The following is a 24,688-nucleotide window of genomic DNA, read 5'->3' on the forward strand; positions in this document are numbered from 1 at the left end:
GATAGAGGTAGTGATAGAGGTGGTGGAGGTGGTGGTAGTGATAGAGGTGGTGGAGGTGGTGGAGGTGGTGATAATAGAGGTGGTGGAGGTGGTGGAGGTGGTGATAGAGGTAGTGATAGAGGTGGTGGAGGTAGTGGAGGTAGTAGAGGTGGTGGTAGAGGTGGTAGAGGTGGTGAAGAAGATTAAAGAAAGGAGGGGTAAAATACTTAGATAGTTAGTAGGAAACTAGTTGTTACAGTACTACGTAATACTAGTAGATTAATAGAAGTAGAAATAAAATTAGTTTACTTTTGTGGAATACATGGTATAATAAACCCTATTTAGGTTTACTTCTTCTACCTAAACCACTTCTTAGTCTACTTTAGATAAATATGGCTACTGTAAACCGGTTTTGTACCGTAGTGCTAATAGGAATAAGGGACAAGGCCAGCCTTATTCGTACCTAAGGCCTGAAGTATCGATACCTTACATCGCTCTTCTATCCATACGGTATGAAGATAAGTTGTATACCAAAATTCGTACGTAAAGCCGTTGAAATTTCAATTTCAAGCCCACGTAGTCGACGATATTGTGATACTGTTTCTACTGCCCTATTTTAGCACCTTTGCCTGCTCCCCTGGCTAGCCCTTGTTCTCATAGGCATTGCCCCTTTCGAAATTAGACCTCTGTCTATCACAAATCCGATAAATCAATATCCTGCTTACAAAAGTTAAGTATCAAACATAGTAGAGAGTAATACCCAGTAGCGGTATTCATTAGGAGCGGCGGTGACCAGGAACAGCAGAAATCTCTAGTAGCGAGTTTCCATTTCTAAAGCGGTGAAGTGATCTAGACTTTGGAACAGTTAGGAGCATCTAAGCGCGACTTTTACCAGAACTGAATAGGATAGCAGAGAAAAAGCCTTATAAGCAGCAACTTAGCCTAACGTGGGAAATAATCAAGAGTAATCTAAGGCCCTAGATTCGTGATTGCTACTAGTTGTATAGTTAAGTAGACGGTTTTTGATAGAACTGCCTTTACTATAACTTCTATTTCTCAATACAACTTGAAGCAGAGTGTGCACGAAATATTAATGACTAATAAAAAACTTGTATTTGGAGACAGGATTACAAAGGTTTCGTATGGCAGTCACGGCCAAGATGTGCAGCTCGAAAGATTGATGGAACTGTCGCTTCCTTTTGCAAAAAATAGCAACATGTGACATCTGCCACGAGTCTGTAACTTCCTGGAAGCACCAGCTAGCTCTGTTTGGACACGTAAACATCATTCCAAAAAGCCATGGACCTTGACAAGTACTCTTCTTCAGCTTCTTCACTTATCCTAGACCCTACTCGCCTATACGCCAAAAACACCGGTCAGGCGCCTCATATCACTATCCTACGAGTGCGGAGAAAGATTCTCCACTTCCAGCTCTACGGGGCTTTGATTAAAGGATCAATATGCCCGGACACTCAGGCGGCGACCGATTGATTGTAAAGCTCACATCCTATCTCACACCGGAAACCTTCTCAACTGCAATAGATCAGTTTACTTCACCTAATCTAAAGAGGGGACCAAGCTTGCCTAAGAGGAAAGCCGATGTTGATGTGCACATGATGGAGGCATTCGGGTCAACGGGTTCTAGCTGTGGAGTTGCACGACAGAGACCAGGAAGAGCGACCAGCGAAAGCATGTCGAGAGACGGGTTAGAGTCATTACTGATTGTTTCATTCAGTAATGATCACCAAAGGGCTTATGAAGGACGTGCTCCAGCTCAAACATCGCTCAATCCTCCACGGCCATCAGCCCACCGTTGCGCCAGCAGTCCAGTTGTGCAATCTTACAGACACTACCATAATCCTACAAGTACTATCGCTACACTGCAGCAAGGCATCATACAACCACCAAAGTTTCCCGGCTATCAGTCTTCGGCATCTACTTCGCCTCCTTTGATTTCGAGTCTACAACGCATGCAGGGTGAGAATGGATCTAGCCCAAGAAGGCACGTTGTTATAGAGCCCACTTCGTATCGGGAACGGATGGATGTGCATGTAAAATCAAGGGCAAGTGATCAGACACTCAAGCCATGCATCAAATCAAAAGCAAAGAGTACTCCAACATCGCCTCCAGGCGAACAGTTGGGTTCGGAAGATGGAATACACTCTCTACGCCGAGTCAAGACTGTCGAATTTGACGAGAAGGGATCGAAAGAATCCATAGAATCGCTTAACCCCGTAGCAATGGTTCTTGGTGGCACCACTGAAAATCCCAAACTGGACCGAACAAAGACAAAATTTGGGAAAGGTCCTGCTACTATGTCATTGTACCCGATCAGACTCGGTAAAATGAAAGGTCGCCCAGCCGATCCAGCAGTCACTCGTACGGATGTTCACGTCATTGCCATTGCACCCTCGGCTAACGCTGCCACCTACTCGAACGAGGATAGTGTTGATCCCGTTACACCCACCATGCAAGTTGTAGAATCCAAAGCCGGCCGCCATGAGATAGTCTGGGATGATGTGCCTGAAGAGGACGATAGCAGGCCTATGGACCGACGTGGTTCATCTGCGGGACAGGCTCTTCACAATGTCAGCTGTCATGGGAAACGAGGACTGGACAGAGTGAACACCAAGCTTGCTGATTGGTCTGGTAGCTGGAACAGTCCATCAAACAGCTTCCAGCCTACGACTGTGGTCTTTCCCGATGAAGATACGCAAACTCCCCATTACGAGTGGGCGGTTGAAGATGACGAAGATTTGACAGTGTTGGCACCTCCAAATAGCCAAAGAACAAGCGTTGGGCCCTCTCGTCATCAGTCCCGCCCAGAGAGTGCACCGACGACAAGAGCACCTTCAGATGACGAATATGAGGCATCTGATTTGGTACTCGCAAGACCTTGTCCCGTCAGTGTAGACGATTGGAAGGGGCATCAACACTCATCACTCGTTGTGCCTGACCCCAAAGGGCGTGTGAGACATTCAGCCAGCACAGGCCAAATGAGGGCGCAATTACTACCCGCCATTCACAAGTGGTCCGACATTGAAGATGACGACGTTAAATTTCGTGGCCATCGCGACTCTGTCACTACTGCGCATTCCCGCTTGGTCCGCACTGGCGGCGTTTCGCCCGAGCTTTTTGCTCATGGGGATTATGTGTCCATGGCCAAGAAACGCATGCATGCGAGGAATCACGCCAAGTCTGCATCAAGAGATACTCTACGGGAAGAGGTACTGCAGTCTGGTCTGTTGAGCCTGGACGATGTTGATGATGATGCTTCTATGGTGTCACTTGAGATGATCAAGGAGCGTGCTCTGCCGGCGTTACAAAAGAGGAGTGCGGCGTCGATGCTTGGTACGCATAGGGAGTCTCCTTCTCGGCGTCATATTAGACTCTTGGGTTGATTTGTCTTGTTGATGCAAGGCGTAGTGTTGTGTTGTGCTGTGCAAAGATTCGATGGAATTAGACAGCCGGCTCTGTCGCACCAGGGTAGGCATTACCTCAGGACTACAAGGCTATAACTTTCTACAATGTAACATGTCATGAAGCTGTGATGGTTTATTCATGCGAATTCTTCTACGATAATCATACTTGTAAGATGTCTGGGTTCACAGGCGTCTGCAGTATTCACTGCAGATACGTTTACTTATACCTCCACACTGAGCTTTCCAACCACAAGTAAAACCGCTGTACATAATCAAGGCGACTTACCATTGAGTTGTCATGATTTTTTTATCCTTCTCCAAGAAACTCTACTCCACTTGTGAAGCATCGGGATCAGCCTTTCCGTGACAACGAGGCTGCTCGGAAACATCATCTAACATTCAACGTCGCAAACCACGTTTGAACCCAACCACCTCAGGTGCAAGTCACGCAGATGATCTAATGAACATCACAAGTCCAAGGACGTCCTATATGAAATCATCTCCTCCCCCACATTTTTCACGCTTTCCACAATCACACACACACACACACACACACATGGACAAGACAGCCAGCAGGTTTTCCAGCAAGATGGACACGGCCTTGGGCAAGAGACCCAAGTCGCAACGCTACGATCCCTTGGCCCAGGCATCCAGCTCTGCTCACTCGGACGCAGACTCAGACGCTAGCACAGAAATTGGCGACGAGGAAGAAGACGGCTGGGATCCCGAGCGCGGTTTGCAAGCATCCGGCCATGGACGAGAAAAGGGAAAGACTGCAGTCCGAGCTATCAAATCACAGTTGTGGATGCTCAACACGGTCCTGCTTTTGGCTATACTCCTACTCCTGCTATTATCATTGTTCATGGGCAGCGAGCAGGGGGAAATGGGGTTCAAGACAGCGTCGAGCTCATCGCGGTTTGAGCTCCTTGGCGATGTCTCCGGCTTCACACCCTCGTTTTCCAGCAAGGTGGTGACATTTAGGCCGGATGCGAGGTTTGCGCCTGAAAAGGCCGAGGCATTCTTTAGTAATGAGACGTTGGAGGCTTGGTTGGGGATCGTGCCTGGTGAGTTTTTTTTTTTTTTTTTTTTTTGATTGGAGTATTCGTTTCACTGCTTGACTGGCTGGATGTCTACGTAGCTGGTCACTTGTATTCTACGTGCCTGAATTCCTACCTCCCAAATTGCTTTAGCTCGCGTTTTTTCCCCCATACTATGCCACTCGTCCACACTTCGACCCTCATCAGGCCCCAAACAACAGTTACACCAGTACTACCACCGCTGACCAGCCTCCCCTCACCAACAGCAGGCCTAGGCTACACCGAGATCACCGACCCGCAAAACCACCACCCCCTCCCCCACCCCATCCACGACTACCCCTCCAAATCCGTCTTCACCACATCCCTGACCCACCAACTGCACTGCCTCTACACCATCCTATCCGCGTACAACGCGCAGACCGTGGCCCTCTCCTCTTTTACCTCTTCTTCCTCATCCTCGCCCCGAGTCCCACCGGTAAAAGAGCCGTGGCACATTACGCACTGCGCCGAGTACTTGCGGCAGGCGATCATGTGTGGGGCCGATGTTGCGCTTGAAGGGGCGGCGACGACATTTCCGGAGGGCGAGTTTGGGGATCGAGGGGGGAGCGATGGGTGGGATGGGCGACATGTGTGTAGGGATTATGGCGAGGTGATGGGATGGTTGGAGGGCGTGGCGGTCAGTGATGTCAAGTGGATTGGGTCGGATTGAGAGGGTATGGAGGTAACTGTAGCGCGTGGGAACATGGCTGTGTGTGATAATTCCAATGATCCAACATACTACCCACTTAATTCTGAAATGTTTTGTTGTCATTGATGAAGTAATGTATCAAAGTGCGGCTGGTGTTACCATTGGGTATACTGTAGACTCCAAACTCGGCCCTTGCGACCCCTAGCTCTCATCTCGATCCCGAGTCGGCTACATGCCTCGGTGGACAAGGTCACGGAGCAAGCCACCGAGTGTTTGTGAGCAGGTGGGGATCGACAGGTGTTGCAGTACGACGGGGAGGAGGAGGAGGAGGAGGAGGAGGGTGAAGATGGGATACCTAGGCGATTTCCATCCAAAAGGTGTCAAGTTGATTGGGACCGACACCTCGGTCTATAGGTTACGCACCAAGCATCATCCGTCATTGAGCCGGGACGGGGCGGGACGGGGGAAAGCAACGTCGCAGCAAAGGACTTGAGCTGAAAGCTGTGGTGGTGGGGAAGGCGAAGAAGAGAAGGGAAGAAGAGAAGAAGAGAAGAAGAGAAGAAGAGAAGAAGAGAAGAAGAGAAGAAGAGAAGAAGAGAAGAAGAGAAGAAGAGAAGAAGAGAAGAAGAGAAGAAGAGAAGAAGAGAAGAAAAGAGGGCGTGGTGCCTTCGCGTGGGGAATTGGGGATAGAAAGCACCGAGGGTTGTTTGCCCGGACCGACGTCATTTCCCGCAACAAGCCACGAGCCCCAGGGACTTTGTTCGTCTCGCCGCCTTTGGAAGTCGACGACCGCAACAACACCCCCAACCTCACCGTTACCACGACACCGTGACACCGTGACACACGACCAATCACACCAACAATCATCTGCCTCGATACTACTGCCACTGCTACTACTACTCCTACTACTCCTACTCCTACTACTACTACTCCTACTCCTACTACTCCTACTCCTACTACTACTACTCCTACTCCTACTACTCCTACTCCTACTACTCCTACTCCTACTCCTTCTACTCCTCCTCCTCCTCCTCCTACTACTACTCCTTCTACTCCTCCTCCTCCTCCTCCTACTACCTACGACCCTACAATCTTACCATGGCGCTGTCCCCACTCCTTGTCATCCTAACAGGCGCTGCTCTCTCCTATCTCATCTACACCCGCATCACCCTCTATCGAGCACGACAGCGCTTCAAGAAGGAACACAACTGCCAGCCATGCACATCCGTCTTCCACAAAGACCCCATCCTCGGCCTCGACGCCATGAGAGTCATGGCTTACAACAGTAAGCACCACATAACCTTGCAAGAAAACAAAAGACGGTTCGAAAAATATGGAAACACGTTCCACAATCGCATCATCAACACGCCTCTGATTGCAACGTGTGAGCCCGAGAATATCAAGACGATGCTGAGTCTGCGGTTCAAGGATTACAGCTTTGAGCACCGTCAGGCCGGGTTGGGACCGCTGCTGGGTCATGGCATCTTCAATGCACAGGGAGAACGGTGGGCGAATAGTCGGCAACTGCTGCGGCCGAATTTTGCAAGAGATCAGGTGGCGGACCTCGACGCGTTTGAGCGCCATTTCAAACTCATGATGAAGCATATCCCGCGTGACGGCACGACGGTGGACTTGCAGGACCTATTCTTCATGCTCACGATTGACTCGGCGACCGAGTTCTTGTTCAACCATTCGACCAACACACTGCGCATGGCTGGAAACGATGACGCCCACAATGAGGATGTCATCTTCAGCAAGGCGTTCAACTTTGCACAGTTTGACATTACGAAGCGGATGCGACTGGGGCCGTTGGATCGCTTCCGGAGTAATGAGGAGGGTGAACGGGCGATCAAAATCTGCCACGAGTACATTGACAAGTTTGTCGAGGACGCGCTGCGGTTCAGGAAAGAGTTGGATGGGGAGAAGAAGGCGGGTGGGGAGGCCAAGGACGAGAAGTACTACTTTATCCAGGAGGTGGCGAAACAGACGACGGACAAGAAGAGGATACGTGAGGAACTGATTAATATCCTGCTGGCGGGACGCGACACGACGGCCAGTTTGCTGAGCAACATGTTCTTCGAGCTTGCTCGGCGACCGGAGATATGGGCGAAGCTGAGGGAGGAGGTGGAGAGTTTGGGAGGAGAGCGGCCGTCGTATGAGCAGTTGAGGGGCCTCAAGTATCTCAAATGGTGTTTGAACGAGTGTAAGTGCCTGTCCTGTCAGCCTGGATGGGCCATGGGTTGGGGGAAAGGGGAGTGCAGGGCCATTCAAAGGCTAACCCAGCACCAGCCCTACGCACCCATCCCGTCGTGCCCAACAACTCCCGGCTCGCAGCCTGCGACACAGTCCTCCCGCGCGGCGGCGGCCCAGACGGCCAAGCACCCCTCTTCGTCCCCAAGGGCACCATCATGGGCTACTCCGTTTACACGATGCACCGGCGCAAAGACCTGTATGGGCCCGACGCGGACAAGTACGACCCCGAGCGGTGGGCCACACTGCGCCCGAGCTGGGAATATCTGCCCTTCAACGGCGGACCGAGAATCTGCCTAGGACAGCAGTATGCGCTTACCGAGGCGAGTTATGTGACGGTGCGCATGTTGCAGGAGTTCAAGGCCATGGAGAGCCGGGATGCTGAACCATGGATTGAGGGGTTGACGCTGACGTTGTGCTCGAAGAATGGGGTCAAGGTTGGGTTGACGCCGGCTTAGAAGGTCAGCCATGGGGTTAGGAGGCGGAGTCGCTGTTTTGGCATGTGTGATGTCGAGGGGAGAGGGCGGCACGATGATTTGTGTTTGTTGGCTGAGACGAGGGGGTTGGAGTAGACGGGAGAGAGGTAGCCTATCATTCTGCAAAAGGGTTTCTTGACTCTCCACCACCGAGAGGCAGGCTGTCTTTTTTGTGGACGTGAATGGCAGTGTTTCCAAGAGAGTGAGACGGGTGGGAGTAGTACGCGGTCACAGTAGAGTAGAGATGAACGAGCATGTCCGTTTTGATGACTGATCATTTCGGTCGCGTGACAACAAGATGCATGACGGCAAAGATTGAATTGGCAAGTCGATGGCATTGGTGGATTGGTGGATTGGTGGTTGTGGTGAAAGTAGTGTGTTGTTGTCATCGTTGTTGATTGATGGATGGATTGATTGATGGATTGATTGATGGATTGATGGATGGATTGATTGATGGATGGATTGATTGATGGATTGATTGATTGATGGATTGATGGATGGATTGATTGATGGATGGATTGATTTGGCTTAGGCCCGGAAGTCCGCAACGGGCTGTGTTTTGGCGTCAACAACCAACGAACCCAGTGCAGCCAAGCAGTCAGCCAGTCGGCCAGCCTTGCAACCACAACCAGAAGATAATCAACAAGAAACAACAACAAGAAACAATACGGACAACCACCAAAGAACAACAACCCTCTCCATCGACACACAACACACACACTCTCTCTCTCTCGCACTCACACTCACACTCACGCTCACACACACTCAACATGTCGCGGGCTCATCGTCCGTCGACGACGCCCATGGACTTTGAGTGGACAAATCAGACGGGACCCGTAGACTCTCAATCGCCCTTCTTGACTGCCAGTCAACCGTCGCAGTCGCAGTCGGGTGTGAAGCGTACGTTGATGCCCTCCTACCCATGACACAACAATCCCTCTCCCTCCCCCTCTCTTCTCTTTCTCCTCCCACAATGGCGGCCCCAAGACGACCAACTAACATCAACCACCACCCGCGACCTACAGGCCCCCACTCAGTCCTCGACTCGCCCTCCAAATCCACGGCCTCCAACGGCTACAACGGCTACAACGGCTACAACGGCAGCTTCGCCACCCCCAATCGCTCCGGCTACTTCTCCGCCAACAAGCAGCTCCCCAGCACTCCCGCCAGTTCGCTGCCTGCCCACATCCAGTCCCAAACTTGGGAGCCCCGCACCCCGGCCACAAACTACGACTTCAGCTCCGGCGGCGAGACTCCCAACACGCCCCAGGTAGACAGCGAGCCAGCCACACCGGACACACAATTGGCTGGCAGGATGGGCCGACTGGGCGAGACGAGCCACAAGAAGCCCCCGCGACGCGATAGTTGGATGGCCTTCAAGGGCTTCTTTGGCGCCAGTCCCAGTCCGAGCAAGAGTGAACGGGATAGAGAGAGGGAGCGGAGAGATGGCGAGAGGGACCGCGAGAGGGACAAGGACCGGGACCGGGAACTGCGCCGCCCAGCCTCATCGCGCAAGGAAAAAGAAGGGCGCATCGTGAAGCGACGCTCTGAACGCTCGGATCGATCGCGCAGCAAAAAACGCTACGCCCTCCAACCCTCCGATGATTCAGACACCGAAACCCCATCCGCAAACACCGCCAACCCCGCCACCCTCGATGGCCTCAACAACCCCCACTCCAGCCAACCCAAAGTCGTCCAAGTCGTCCAGGAAACCTTCATCAAGCGCCTAGGAAACCTCTTCCACTGGGTCGAAGCCCACCCCGCCCTCCCCACCGTCCTCTCCGTCTACGCACAATTCCTCGTCAACACCCTCCTTGGCGCCGGCTTCCTCTACCTCATCTACTGCGCCTGGGCGGGCATCATGTCCGACGTGGACATTGAGTCGAGCAAGCATACGGCCGAAGTCATGGTCGAAATCTCGGCCTGTGCAACAGACTATCAGCGCAACCATTGCGGTACCCCCAACATGGCCCCTGCCCTCGAGGCCGTCTGTGGCGTCTGGGAAACCTGCATGAGCCGGGACCCAAGAAAGGTGGCTCGGGCAAGTGTGACTGCCAAGACGTTTGCCATGATTTTCAACAGTTTTGTCGACGAATTTAGTTACAAGAGCATGGTGAGTTCGAGTCTCTTTTCCTGGCTGATTGACACCAGTCAATCGAACACTGAAGTCAAGAAAACCCAAATCGCTCACCATCCCAACGATAGATCTTCACAGCCATCATCATCTTCGGCGGCTTCAACCTCTCCAACTGGGCCTTTGGCTGGCTACGCTCCTCGTCTTCCTCTGCGGCCCCCAAACATCCCCTCGACTACGAATACGACTACCCACCCCAAACCCCGCATCGCGCCCCCTCGCACACCTACACCCCGTACCAACAACAACAACAACAGCAGCAGCAACAACGTCTCCATCACGACGCCCAGTTCCAACGCGAATTGCAGAATGCAGAGAATTGGGGTGGGAATTGGAGTGCGTTGCCGCGATATGCGGAGGATGGGCAAGGCCAGGGCCAGGGACTGGGTGTCGTCGGCAGGGCGGGCGGAGAGTATAGTCGTGATGCTCCGGTCATGGCGCGGCTGATTGAACAGGGTCAGGGTCGGGCTCAGGCTCCTCCGCCTTTGGTGCACAGTGTCAGTGCGCCCGGGGTGGCGATGACCTCTTCGGGCGTTGGGGTCGAGGAAAGTGTGGGTGCGCGGGCGAGTAAATCGGCGAGAAAGAGGGGGTTGTTTCGATGAGTGTTTGGTTGGTCAGGCAAGGGTAGGGTAGGATATGTTGTCGTCTAGCTTTTGTTCCGCCAACCTTGACTTTATATTCTCATTCTTTTCGTTTTCTTTTCGTTTTCTTTTCGTTTTCTTTTCGTTTTCACTTCACTTCTTCTTTTCTTCTTTTCTTCGTTCTCTCCTTCTTGTCATTTTTCATCTTTAGGGGGATCTTGTTGGCGTGCTTTAGGGTGTTGGGAATCGGAAATTTGGCACTCATGCGCTGTGGAGTTGGAGTGTAGGTACATGTACATGGATCAAGGTTTGGGGGATTAGCATTGGCAATTGGCATTCAATCCAAGGAGGACTGGAGCACAACTATGAGTTCCATTTTCTCGCATGCTTCGACTTGATTTCTTCAACCTTCTTCAACCTGTAAACCCGAGTACACGGCTGTACTGCATTGGCCACACATGAAGAGAACACCCCCGGCTTTCAAAACAATACACAAACATGCATCAATTCCCTTTCCCCGTCATCCTCTCATCAATGGATATCAAGTCCCCCACCCCTTCTACTCCATCTATCATCTACCATGATCCCCTATGCCAAGCACAAAATAAAACAAACGCAGGCCTGAATACAGCAATATCATTACATCTCCCTGCCCCGACACCCAAAACAAACCCCCTTGCCGCCTATCCCCACACATCATAACCAACCATCCTACGCAGCAACCTTGTCCTCCTTGCCGCCCTCCTCATACTTGTCCCAATTCGCCAAAATATTACCAATCTTGGGTGAGTTGGTAAGCTTGTACACATCCTCAAAGTACTCCTTTGTCAATGCAAACGGCTTGGCGGTAACATTGGGAATGTATTTGCCAACCAACTTGCTCGGGTCAATGCTCGTCTTGTGGATCTTCTTGAGCAGGAAGCTGCGGAAGGGCTTGACGCCACTGCGCAAAAATGTAGAGTGGAAGGGAACGTCGATGCCCTTGAGTGGAATCGTTGCGAAGCCGCGTTGCAGGTCCAGAGGCTTGGGCTTGGCTTCCGTCTGCTCGGCGCAGCCCTTGATGATTTCTTGCAGGTGTGCCTTGACGTCTTCGAGCGACATGGACTGCATGAGGGCTTGAATGTCAATCTTTTGCTGCTTGAGGTAGTTTGTCACGCCCGTCAGACAGTCGAGGGCGCGGAGGTCACCGGCGGCCACGTATTGCATATTCGCAATGTTGTAGTTGACAATCTCCAGGAGCCATCCAGTAGTCTCTGCAATGTTCTCGACCACGTATTGGAGAGCTTGCTCGTTGAACGTCTTTGAGATGCGGCTGGGGTTGACGGCGCACATGGAGTAGTTGGATCGACCAGTCTCGTCGCGCTCGACAGCAACTTGCATCGTGAGACCACGGTAGAACACGACAGACACCAAGCTCTCGATTGGCATGACCTCAGCCAGCGCAGCAAGGGCAGAGTACTCGCCGAGAGAGTGTCCGGCAAAGGTGCTGTCCGCTTGCACAAGACCTTTGGCACGCATATCCTCAAACGAAGCCTTCTCCATGAGTGTAAGGGCAGGTTGCGTGAATTGCGTAGCTGACAAAAGACCAGTCGGTGATCGATAAGTGTACGATGTCGTGTTCTCATCAATTTCCTTGAAAATCTTCTCGGACTTGATGGTACCATCGGCACTAACCGTCTCAAAGGTCATGGACATGTAGTTTTGGCGAATTGCCTTGCCAACAGGCCCACCAAAGTGAATGGTCAATTCCTTGGGGTTGTTCTTTACGATATTGGTAATAGCAAAACCTGGTGCTCGTTAGTTACTGGTTCTTGTCGCGTCTCCCATGATGCATACCATAATTGTCCATGAAGTGCTTGTCAGCACGGTCCCAAACCTCCTTCGCCACAGGGCTACTGTTGTACAGTTCCATACCCATGCCCTGCTCTTGCGAACCTTGACCGGTGAAGACATACGAGGTTGTTGGTTGCTCCACCTCAGCCTCACCAAGCAGTACCTTGTCTTCAGTCTCTCGGTTGCTGACCTCGATCTTGATGATCTTGCGACCAGACACCATACCGACATGCTGAAGCTTGACGTCGAGCAGGTCATCTGGAAGCACCATACCGACGAGGTTGACGTGGTAGCTCCTCACACGGCCGACATTGTTCTCTGCGGCCCATGTCTCGACCAAACTCCGGACTGCAGCACTCGAGTACATGCCGTGCGTGATGGTACCTGGCAGGTTGGCGTAGCTGGCAAAAATGCGCGAAACGTGGATTGGGTTGTAATCGCCAGAGACGCGGGCATAGTTGTCGTTCGAGGCAGGCGCTTTGAGGCTCAGAGGAGTCCTTCCATGCAGAGGAATGGGGTTCTCGAAGAGCACTGGCTGATCAACAGCAGATCCATTGCGCTCCAAGTAGTCAACCACAGGATTGCCATAGGCGGTGCCGGATCGGTAGTCCACAGAAGCAATCTGAATGACTTCCTTGGTAGGAAGCTCAAGTAGAACTTCTCCCATGGTTTCAATGTCGGAGAATACCGTCTTGTTCTTGTAACGAACAATGGTCTCGAGCTTGAATAACAGCGTCTTGTTCAGGAGATCAATCTCGGGCTCCTCAAAGTTGAACCACTCCTTCGACCGAAGAATGGCGACGTCTTTGCTAGTGGCCAGGTGCAGCTGAATGAGCTTTTCATTCTTGCGTTGGAAGGTGTTGTGGAAGTCGTCGTAAGCACCGCGATAGAGGAACTGGCTGGTAACCTCCATCACTGGCTCACCATCTCGCGTGATGGTACCACACACCTCCACCATCTTTCCAGAGTCCTGATTGATGACGGCATTAATCTTCGCATTCGTGTCGACGACATCACCCTTCTTGAGAGGCTCTGCACCGGCAATCATACGGAAGCCGTTGGAAAGATGGACCAGCTTGAGCAGGTCACCGTCAATCGCACGTGGGAAGATGGGCTTGGTAATGGCCTTCCAGCCGACAACGATGGCAAAGTCCATGGGTGCGTACACTTCCTTGCCAGGCCGGTCGACGAAAGCCTCACCAGTGTTGCCAACCGCGTGGACAAAGTCATGGATCGCCTCGCCAGTGACGGTTGCGCGACCGCCATCAAAGGTTGAGCTGACTGGAGCGTCAAAAGGACATTGCTCGTTGCCAAACCAGATTTTGTAATAAAAGTCTTTGATACGGTCATTACGAGCCTCCATGACTTCGTGGATAGGCGCATATCCAACATCAGGGCGGTATGTGAATCTGAAAGGTAACGCAACGGTTGAGCCGAGAGCAGTGCGCTCCTCGTACAGGTTAAGCAAGATCTCATTGTCACCGGTAAGGCTGACATCAGCGGTCTTGATCAGCTTGCCGCCGTGATGCAACTCCTTGACAATGATGCAGGTCTTTGCGGGCTCAGCAGGATTTTGGATCTCGATGAGCATACCAGGAGTCGGAGCGAAGATCCTGGAAGACGGATTCGTCTGGAAACGCTGTCCTTGGACAAAGATGTCTGCGGTGAAGAAGGCATGTCTCCAGGAGTAGCTGGTTCCCGCAAGGAGTTGTAGCCAAGCGTGGCTCTCGGGCATCTGAGCATTGGGTGCAGCGGAAAGACGGTAGATGATTCTGTTCTCGAGCTCCGAGATACCAAGACCATCCACTTCCAGTCCTTCTGGCGGCGCCAACAAGTTGCTGCCAAAGTATTCAATCACAGGCACCTTGGCCTCATCATTGCCGTAAATGTCGCGCAAAAGGAACTTTATGTGGCCTTCATGCACGCCGTCAAGGATTTCCTTGATCGGTTCATCCACCTTGGTGGAGTACTTGACAGCCATAGGTCCTTGCAAGATACATGTCCTGCCAACGTCCTGATCAACGACAGCATCGAGGTCTTCAGACTGCCACAGGGAATCCTTCTTGAAGAAGAACTCAAAGGTATCGTCGAGGACCGGGACGAAGGGTACCGGCTTCTGTCCACGCCGTTGGCAGAGAAGCAAGAAGTGCTGGACATCTTGAGCGTTGATGAGCTGCTTGTCGGCCTCGGGATAGGTCTTGGAGACCTGCTCAAGCATCGGGAATGGGTCGTTCAGCTCTTCATAGTTTTGAATAAGCGATTCGGTGTCTGATTTGCTGAAACGCTCTTCCAGTCGTCGAATGAAGTCGCCCGTCAAGCGCTTCAGACTCTGATCAATCCAGCGGGACTGATGCTTGACGTACATGAGATCTACCATGCGCTGGAAGACCTCGATATAGGTCATGTCTTCGAGATCAACAGATTCGCCCTTCTTGTTCCTGCCAAACCAAACCTTTTGGAAATCCTTGTTCAACTTCTCGATGATGTATTCGCGCATCTTCTTCAGCTCGGGTACACGCTTGGCCTTGTCAAGACTGAAAATCTTCTGGTCCATCTCGTGCCAAAAGATGACACCGCGCGTGGCGAGCTTGTGAATAGGCTCACCCATTTCGGAGCGGACGGTGATGACACCGCCAGCAGGGCCTTTGTAGGTCTTCTCCCATTCACTGTCGTCGAGACCTGGGGCATCGACGATGGCTTGTTTAGCCATCTTGGACGTTTTTGCCTCTTTGGCCGTCATGACGCGACTGCCGAACAAGCAGCCATCATAGGGCATGGGTGGATAGCCAAAACCAGTAGACCATTTACCAGTCAGGTAAGGGTAGGTGTCTTCTGCGCCACCGAATCCAGATCCTGCCACGAGGATGAGATTGTCGCACTTGCGAATGCGGCTGTACATTTGCAGGATAGGCTGATGGAAGTCTTCAAAGGAATGATGACCGCCGCCACGACCTCCCGTCCATTGTAGCACCACTGGGAAAGTTGGATTTGCCTTTGCGATGTTGATAGTCTGTTGAATGGCTTCGACGGACCCTGGCTTGAAAGCAATGTGCTTGATACCGAGCGTCTCAATGTACTCATTGGCTACCTCGATCGAGGGTACACCAGCACCGATGGTCAGTCCTTCGATGGGCACACCTTCCGACCTTAGCTTGGCCAGTAGCGGAATTTGCCAGCCCATGGCGCGGGGATTGACGTAGATCAGGTTGATGGAGATGCCACGCCCAGCAGGAATGGCCTTTTCGACCTTTGTAATGGCTTCCGTCATTGTTTTTTCGTTGTAGTAACCGCCACCAGCAAGCTCAATCTCGTAGCCAGCGTTCATGGTAGCGGCCACGAAATCCCAAGGCACCGTGCAAGGCGTCATACCAGCAACCATGATCGGAGGAAGACCCAGCATACGGCTCATCTTGGTATCCACATACGTCTGCCCGGTCGAGGTCTTGACGAGACGAGGACCGTGCTCTTTGACCCAGTCGACGGCGTACTTGACAGCATGTTCGGAATCACGATCAAAAATCTCCGGCTTGTACCCAACTTCTGCATTCTGACCCTCAATGGCTCCGGCGAGAATAACGCGAACACCAGTTCCATCCTTATTGCGATTCGTCAGAACACCTAAGCCCGAGATACCACCAGGACCGAAATCGAGGATGTGGGTGGCCTTGGGAAATACCGTAGCCTTTTCCCATTCCACCGAGTCGGATGTGATCATGGCGACAATCCTCGGAACAATGTTGTCGGATGCTTGTTCGCGAAGATCTTGGCCCGTGTGCGTGTCGTACAGAGGTATACCAAGATCACTCGAGGCAATCTTGATATTCTTGAGATCATCCTCTAGTTGCCTTGTAGCGTCTGCAAGGTACGGACTGTGAAAGGGAGCGGTGATGGGTAGGAAGCGGTTGACGAAGCGCACCTTGCGCTCGGTGAAGGGGATCTTTGTCTGGTCGAGACCGGTCGGGGCCTTGACCTTTCGTAGCCGGAGATTCAGGCCATACAACGAAATGGGGGGCCCTGTGACAACAAAATTGCGCGCGCTGTTGACCAGCGATATGGCAATGTGTCGGTCTTTGGGTAAATGAGAATTGGTCGCATCAATGTGGTCCTCGACTGCTTTCCGGGAAAGGTCTCGAATGGACAACATGGGAGTGGGTATGCCCTCGCCATTGTCAATCGAGTCTTGCAGCACGGTGGGAGCAAGCGATGTCCTTGGGAACGCTTGCTGGCTGCGGCTACCGATCCAGAAGAGGATCTCCATGGCTTTCTTGGCCGACTTCTCGAAAGTCTCCCAGTTCTTCGCTTCGGCGATGGCAGCAGCGGTGACGACACCTTGTGAATGGCCCGTGACACCTGAGAAGCGGGCGCGGACATGGCCAGGATGGCTTCCAAAGACTCTGCAGGTAACGACATAGTGGGCCAACTGCGTCAACCCAATCAAGGGCAAACTGACTGGTGCCGAAACTAGGTAATCGGTATCTGGCTGCGCCTCCCGGTTGTTCAACCAGCGCATGACATCGAGACCCTTGGAGTAGAGCTTCTCAGCTCGCGGGTCTCGTGCGAGAGTCAAGAGATGAGCGGCTTCGGCTGAGATGAAATCTTCGACAAAGGACGGGTATGTGGTGTAAATCTCGCGAAGTTCGTCAAAGTACTCTTCAATGTTCCCCTGCCCGCCCAGGACGGCATAGATGAAGGCATTCTCGTCTGCGGCTTCGCGGAAGAGGGCAGACTCGTGATGCTTGATGGGCCTGTCGACGGCAGCACGGGCAGCATAGTAGGACCGGACCGTGACGAGCTTCTTCTCTGTGATGCCAGGAAGCGAGGCAGCCAGTGCGTGCACCTCGTTGCCGCGGAGGAAAGCGCGCTCAAACTCGGTGAGGACGAGCTTGAGGACCTCTTCAAACGAGTCTGGGTCCTCGCCCTCGTCTACCTCCTTGGCAACGAAGCCGAGGTATCGTGCGACCAATTCTGCTACTGACGATGGCTCGTCATCTTGGGCCAGTTCGTCTGTGGGCTCCGGCAGAGTCGACTTGAATGTGTCTCGCAGTTGTTGGGCATTGAAGTGGAGGGCCGTGGGGATGAGTAGGGTGTACTCGAGGGAGCCGTGGGAGAGGATGAGGGGGCGTAGGTTGGCAGCGGAGCGGGGCGTTGAGATGCCCGTCTGCTGACCAGAACCGTACATGTCGAGTGACTTGGAGCGTGTGCGTGTGATGGCAAGCGTGAGGGGCCTCGGGGGAGAATTGGCTGTTGTTTTGGACATGGTGAGCGTGGTTCATCAATGAGCAATGAGGGGTAGGGTGGACAGGTAGGGAGGGGTTTGGAGAGGGGGCAATTGAAGCAGGATGAGGGATTGCCTGCCAATGCGTGGTGCAGAGAGAAGAGTGGATAGATTGTGAAGAAGGGGCACCTACTTTATTACAGAGTGGCTTGGTCAATGGGGTCAGGCAGTCCAGATATCCAATGAGGGCGGTCAAGGAGGGGGAAGGTGCGTCTTGGAAGAATGGTCAGTCAACTTCCGTCTGGAGTGGCGGGGAAGGCAGGATCAAGGTGTGAAAGGGAAAGAGCGACCTTGACGAGCTCGGCCAGTGACTCTTTGCCCATTCCATCTGGATCCTCGCAGCAACCCAATGTGTCCAAGCGTACCTAGGAGGTCAGACAGAAGTGAATCTGGCTGATTGGCGCGGGGCGTCGTCTGTACTGCTTGTAGTGGTGGTGGTGATGGCAGGGCCCTCACGGTATGTGTATGTGTATGTGTGTGTGTGTGTGTGTGTGTGTGTGTGTGTGTATGTGTGTGTGTAGAGAGAGGTGAGGTGCAGTGGAGAACTTGGACGACCACAAGGAGGCAGCAGGCGTGCGAGAGGGTGGGTATATATTGGAATTTTGTTCAGAGAAAGAGGAGGGGGGAGGAGAGGAGAGGGGAGAGGGTGAAGGAAGAGGCACGGGAAGCGACAATGATCTAGGGTAGGTATCGTCGCCTTTGTGGAGGACAGACAAGACGACTTGCTGGTGGCCGAGCGAACTTTTTTTGGTTGACCTCAACTGGCTCAAAGGCTCACTGACCCGCACACGCATCTCTTAGCGCGGGCAGGGGGGTTGCCCACCACACACACACACACACACCCATACGCACACGGTACAACAAGAGGGCGCAGTTCATATAACCATAGAATTAGCGCTGCGTGAACTTGTATTCAGCATGGGGTTAGGCTGTGCTAAGCTCTACTAGCTAGCTAAGCGAGGTTAACTAAATATTATACCGTAAGATTTTGCAACGCGTTCTAAACCTATTCTAAATATATTCTATACTAGTAATACTATAAGCTACTACTACTATACCTATTACTAATGTATCCCTCTTATCCTATATAAGTAGATAGAAACGTGTTTAGAATATATTCTTAATAGGTTATAGAAGCACTATTAATAGTACCTTGCCCTTAGCTATATCCTAGATAATATTAGGGTATAGCCTATAGTTAGCCCTAATAGGGCAGTTAAGATAGAGAGTAAAGAGCGCTACTACTATACTAAGATTAATAATAAGGGCACCTTATATAGAGTAAGAATAGGTTCTAAACGTGTTCTAAATAGGTTCTAATATTCTTAGGCTATTCTAGGTACTAAGGGCACTTTATATACCTATACTAAAAAAGATTATAGGCTTAATATAGCCTACTATAAGGTTAGTAGGGTTAAGAAGACTAGCTAGCCCTCTATAATAGAGGTCTATAAGGTAAAGAGTAAATATATTATTAACCTATTCTTAACTTATTATACTAATATATATAGACTTCTATATAAAGGTTATATATAATTACTAGAACACTCCTTACTATAAGTTATTTAGAATATATTTAAAACTTATTACTAATATATTTTATAGAAGTTCTCTAAGCCTAGCTAGTAGCTACTATAGGCCCCCCTATAAATACTAATACCCTCCTAAATATAATTTAGAAGAAGACTTATAGTAGCTATAATAGTAATAAGGTATAGCCTATAAGAACCTATTAAAAACACATTACTAACTTGTTATAGCTTAACTTTATTACTATATCTACCCTACTAAGGATTTAAGGTTATTAGGTTCCTTATACTATCTATACTTATAATTATCCTAGCTATAGTAAGTTATTTATAATATATTATTAACCTATTCCTAATATATTTTAAGACTATTACTTTAATACTAGTGTAGACCTTACTAATTCCTGCTAGAATACTACCTAGTTCTACTTATAGTATACTTTTATAGAGCCTAGGGAGGATAGGGAGGATAGAGAAGATACTAGAGAGGGGGAGGGAGATAATAATAGTAATAAGTAGGAACACATTAAGAACGTGTTAAGAATAGGTTCTAATAAATAATATATAATAGTATATAACCTAAAGGGGTAGTAGTAATTACTAAAATAAACTCTCTACTCTTCTTTTTTTTTTTCTATCTACTAAAAGTAAAGTACTATTTACTTTTATAGGGTCCTTTAATAGTATATAACTTTTTCTTTTAACTTTTATAGGTATTATAAAGCTCTAGTAGTCCCTTAGATTAAAGAAGAATCTAGTATTTATAGGTGTCTAGCTATAACGTATTATTAATATGTTCTAAACATGTTTTAAGAGACTAGACTTATATCTCCTTTTTGCTACTTTTACTAAATATTATTTATAGTGTAAAGGGGAGCAACTATTTGCTCCTCTTCTTTACTCTCTACTTCCTCTTTAGCCTCTACTCTAGCTACTACTTCTTATTATAGACTAGCTATCTTAGAGGGTTCTTAAACCTTAGAGGAGGCACTTAGTGTAGTCTACTCTACTAGTAGAGAACGTATTATTAACGTATTTAGAATACGTTCTTAAGTATTTACTATTAAGCTCCTATAGAAGATCCTTGCTTCTATAATACCTTATATTGTGGTTCTGCTATAGTTTACTAGGGCTATTTAAACCTTAGGATAATACCTCTTAAGGTAGTAGATAAGATTACCTCTATTAAAGAAGTAATACTAAAATAGTTATTAATATATTATAAACGTGTTCTAACTTATATATATATATACTCTACAAAGTTCCTATACCCCTAATCTAGCCTAAATAGCCTAGTAGAAAAGCTTGCTAGGAAATACTATACACCTATTATTTAGGTAGGATATTATAGGAGAGAATGCCCTAGTATTAGATAGAAGTAACTTAAGCTTAATATATTACTAGTATAAATCCTACTTAGTATTAGAACAAGTTTATAACGTGTTCCTAACGCGTTCTATTATATACTAACTTTAAAAGATCTTTATAGACTATATTAACTAGTTATATCTAATAATATTAGGAAAGATAGATAGTAAAATAGTATTAAACTCTTAAATATAAAAAGTTCTTATAGAGTGTAAGAAGAAAGAAGAAGAAAGAGAAGAAGAAAGAATATATATTTATCTACTTATATATACTTATATAATAGACTAGAACATATTAAGAACTAGTTAGGAACTAGTTACTATATTTATAGACTAACCCTACCTTATATAAAAAGTAGCTATCTCTTTCTTAAGTTTAAACTATACCTTTTGCAATTTAAATAGTGCCTTTTTCTATATAAGTTCTTCCTTATCTACCTCTAGCTTTTCTTTTCTCTCCTTTAGAGCCTAATTACTAAGAAGAGCCTTTTATTATAAAGTTTATAGTTATAGACTAATAATAAGTTAGGAACGTGTTATAAACGTGTTTCGCAAAGCATACCTTTAGGTTGCTATTAGTAGAGGAGAAGAGCCTAGTAGTAGAGAAGATAGAAAAGGGGCTAGTAAACTTCTTTCTAATACCGCTCTACTACTTGCCCTCTAGCTTTAGGCTTTTAAGCGTGCTCTTTTATTTCTTATTAGGACTAAGATATATCTAGTTAAGTTAGATATAGCAAGACTTGCTTTATTATTATCTAGAGTATTATTATTATTATAGGATGCGTTCTAAATATATTCTAAACACGTTTTAATTAGCAAATATGCATAACGCTAGCGTAAGACTTACTTTCTCCCCTCTAAAGCTTTTTAAGGTACCTTTGCTTAAGCCTATTAGGAGTTCTATAGTTATAGCGTATTCTAAACTTGCTCTAGGCTTTAAACTCTTTTATATCCTGCAGATCTATCTAGTGTACACTACATAATATTACTTATACAATTCTAACAGGTTAAGAATAGGTTATAAACTTACTTCTAAGTAGCCTTAAGAATACTTACATGCTTACTAGTTTTATATCCTTTCTAGCCTGCTTGCTTAGCTATATTTAAATAAGATTCTAGTTTTTCCTATACCTTTTTTAATATTTTACTATAGTATTGCACAATCCTAGTAGTAATTACTAGGTTTTTCTTATAGATTACCTAGTTTTAGGTATTTTTAGAGGGTTCGTGTTCTAATTATGTAAGAATAAGTTAGGAACATGTTTAGAATAGGTTTAGAATATATTTACTTATGTAAGAGAAGGTTAGCAAGCTAAAAGTATTCCTCTGCTATTAATACCTATAGTAATTTACTTAGATATAAAGAGGTAGTATTATCTAGCTCTCTTTTATATACTTTATAAATACTTCTTTGTAGATATACTTAACAAAATCTTATATAAGATTAAAGTTGCTAGCGCTAGTTACGCTTATAGGGATTAATTAACTAGAGATAGCGCCTAAGTCCTAGAAATAAGTTAGAAATATATTACAAACATATTGTGGTGCGCTATAAAACTTGCCTATTATCTACTTATTATACATGTTAATAGTAGTTCTATAGAATCCCTATAAGTAAATATACCTCTATAATACTTATCTTTTTATAAGTGCTTCACACTTCTAAAAGAAGTTAGTAATAGTAACTTAATATATCTTAGTTATATCCTTATCTATAATAATTTAGCTAAGTGTAATAACTGCAACGTGTTAGAAATATGTTATAAACCTATTCTTAATATATACGCTTCTTTTCCTATAGGTAGAAGATTACTATTAGAATCTCTACCTATACCCTATATAACCTCTTATATAATATATCTATCTAGAACGTATCTTAATCTAATAGAATTAATACCTGCTCTTTAAAAAGGTAAATAATTAAGTTACCTAAGCTTAATATAAAGATTTACTATATATACGCCTATAGTAACGTGTTAGCAATATATTCTAAACCTATTCTCTTATACTATGTATAGTTTTAGGATCCTAATACTTTGTCCTCTACTTATAGTATACTCCTCTAAGGCTACTCTTAAATAGGAACTATAGAAGCTTTTCACGCTTTATAATACGCGAGATTTTATCTTTATTTGCAAAGCTAATATGTATTTCTTTAATAGAATAGAAACCTTTAAGTTAGAGATAGGTTTAGAGCTAGGTTAAGTTTAGGAACTAGGCTATAACAAGTTAGGAACACATTTATAATAGGTTATAAACAACTTATATTATATAAGCTATAGAGTAAGCATAGGCTACAACACCTTTACTACTTCCTTAATATTACTATTAGATAGTGTTAAAGGAGGAGGAGGTATATATATATATATACTAAAAGAAATAATAGTAAAAAAAGGTATTGCTACTATATCTATTAGTATAATTACTTAGAAGGTAACTTTACACAGGATTTTAAATAGAGATCCTTACCCTTATAGATAATTAACGCCTAGAACATGTTAGGAATATGTTAGGAATAGGTTACAATATGCCTACCACACTTCTTTATCTAGCTTAACTATAGCTTAACTACAGAATATAAAGCAGGACTACTAGAAAGATTTAATATCTCCCTAGTTAGAAGACCTTATAGATATATAGAGTCTACCTCTAGTAGTACCTAACTAAAATAATATTTTTTCCTAGTAGCAGATATTAGGCTATAGTTCTAATAGCTAATATATAGTTAAGCCTGTTCTATAATTTACTAACTTATTATTAACACGTTTTAAATATATTTAAGTTTTGCTCCCTACCTAATTTACTATAGTCCTTATTATAGGATAATAAGATACCTAGTAGTCCTTATAAATCCTTAAAGAGAAGCGCTTAATAAGGCTATAATAATAGCTTCTTGTTTGTAGTTCTCTTTATAGAATTTTCTTAGGTACTACACTTTTTAAGGTTTAGATCTAATTATATAATATATTATTAATAATATAATAAGAACACGTTTATAACGTGTTCTTAAGATACTTACACGCTTTTACCCTAGAGTATTAGTATTTATACTAGCTTACTAGCTAGCTATTAAAGAATAGTAAAGTTATAGGCCTATTAAGATAGATAGACTAGCAGGAGTATTATACCTACTAGAATTAGAACAATTTAAGAACGTGTTCTTAACGTATTACCTATGTAGCCTATATAAGCACCTCTTCTCTTATTAGGTAAGAGCTATCTTTATATTGCTAAACTAGTATTATATACCTATACCCTTAGCTATATAATTAAGGGTATACTAGGAGAATAGCTGCATGCTTAATAATTGCTAGTGTAAGTAGTAGTCCTTAACTATTACTATAAGTAAGGTATATATTATGCCCCTATAACGTGTTACTAACCTATTCTAAACTTATTCTATTTACTTTTACTTACTTCCTTAACGCTACTACTACTATCCTCCTCTAGCACTTTATATAGTTACCTAAATTTATCTCTAATATTACTATCTAGTTTAGATATATTATCTAGTACTGCTATACTAAACTCTAGTATAGTATTTAGGAACGCCTATATATTATTAAGAATAGGTTTAGAACACGTTTAAAAAAGATAGTAATAAAAACTACGTTTACTTGCTTAAATTACCCTAATTTATACTTAACTATAGGCTAGTTTATATAACTATAAAAATTTGCCGCTGTGACGTGGACTTGAACCTACAGGGATATTCTAACCACTCGGAGTAAAGCCCAAGTCGCCCGACGCTAAACCCATGGTCATATGACATGCCACCACGTACAACAAATAGGTAGGTAGTCATCCTGTTTGTACACACTGGACATGCACACCCACAGCCGTTCCATCTTGGGGACGCGCACTGATACACTCCTGGCCCTGACCCTCTAAATGGCCAAAAAAAAAAAAAAAAAAAAAAAACTACAACAACAACCCCCAAAAGTCTACGGTGCTACCATAGCAATACGTACTACTAGTACTCCAAGTAACAAGTACGGTACTAGAAGTAGAACGGTTCATGTCCAGTTGGGTGGTAGAGTAGACTTTGATTGTTGAGCCCTGCTGTTGAGCACGCTCGCAACCGTCAACGTTCTTGTCCAGCCGCCACCACTGTTGT

At 46.9% G+C, this 24,688-nt stretch overlaps 5 protein-coding genes across 5 annotated transcripts; 4 read left to right on the top strand and 1 right to left on the bottom strand.

Annotated features, from left to right (window-relative positions):
* Positions 1 to 1,439: 1,439 nt before the first annotated feature.
* IAQ61_008649 (uncharacterized protein) lies at positions 1,440 to 3,380 on the top strand (the record flags this gene model as incomplete). Its single annotated transcript, XM_003843151.2, has 1 exon — positions 1,440 to 3,380. One exon carries the CDS (start codon positions 1,440 to 1,442, stop codon positions 3,378 to 3,380), a length of 1,941 nt encoding a protein of 646 aa, XP_003843199.2.
* Positions 3,381 to 3,990: 610 nt separating this feature from the next.
* Positions 3,991 to 5,147, top strand: IAQ61_008650 (uncharacterized protein; the record flags this gene model as incomplete). Its single annotated transcript, XM_066098066.1, has 2 exons — positions 3,991 to 4,465; positions 4,705 to 5,147. The coding sequence occupies 2 exons, from the start codon at positions 3,991 to 3,993 to the stop codon at positions 5,145 to 5,147; spliced, it is 918 nt and encodes a 305-aa protein (XP_065951975.1).
* A 1,242-nt stretch (positions 5,148 to 6,389) lies between these two features.
* Positions 6,390 to 7,676, top strand: IAQ61_008651 (uncharacterized protein; the record flags this gene model as incomplete). The annotated part of the gene is made up of 1 exon (XM_066098067.1): positions 6,390 to 7,676. One exon carries the CDS (start codon positions 6,390 to 6,392, stop codon positions 7,674 to 7,676), a length of 1,287 nt encoding a protein of 428 aa, XP_065951976.1.
* A 946-nt stretch (positions 7,677 to 8,622) lies between these two features.
* IAQ61_008652 (uncharacterized protein) lies at positions 8,623 to 10,588 on the top strand (the record flags this gene model as incomplete). The annotated part of the gene is made up of 3 exons (XM_003843147.2): positions 8,623 to 8,752; positions 8,878 to 9,965; positions 10,058 to 10,588. The coding sequence occupies 3 exons, from the start codon at positions 8,623 to 8,625 to the stop codon at positions 10,586 to 10,588; spliced, it is 1,749 nt and encodes a 582-aa protein (XP_003843195.2).
* Positions 10,589 to 11,278: 690 nt separating this feature from the next.
* On the bottom strand, positions 11,279 to 17,657 carry IAQ61_008653 (uncharacterized protein; the record flags this gene model as incomplete). Its single annotated transcript, XM_003843146.1, has 2 exons — positions 11,279 to 12,354; positions 12,404 to 17,657. The coding sequence occupies 2 exons, from the start codon at positions 17,655 to 17,657 to the stop codon at positions 11,279 to 11,281; spliced, it is 6,330 nt and encodes a 2,109-aa protein (XP_003843194.1).
* Positions 17,658 to 24,688: the final 7,031 nt, after the last annotated feature.

This window comes from Plenodomus lingam, assembly GCF_022343315.1.
Source record: "Plenodomus lingam strain CAN1 chromosome Unknown contig_44, whole genome shotgun sequence".
In the NCBI taxonomy this organism is placed as follows: Eukaryota; Fungi; Ascomycota; class Dothideomycetes; order Pleosporales; family Leptosphaeriaceae; genus Plenodomus; species Plenodomus lingam.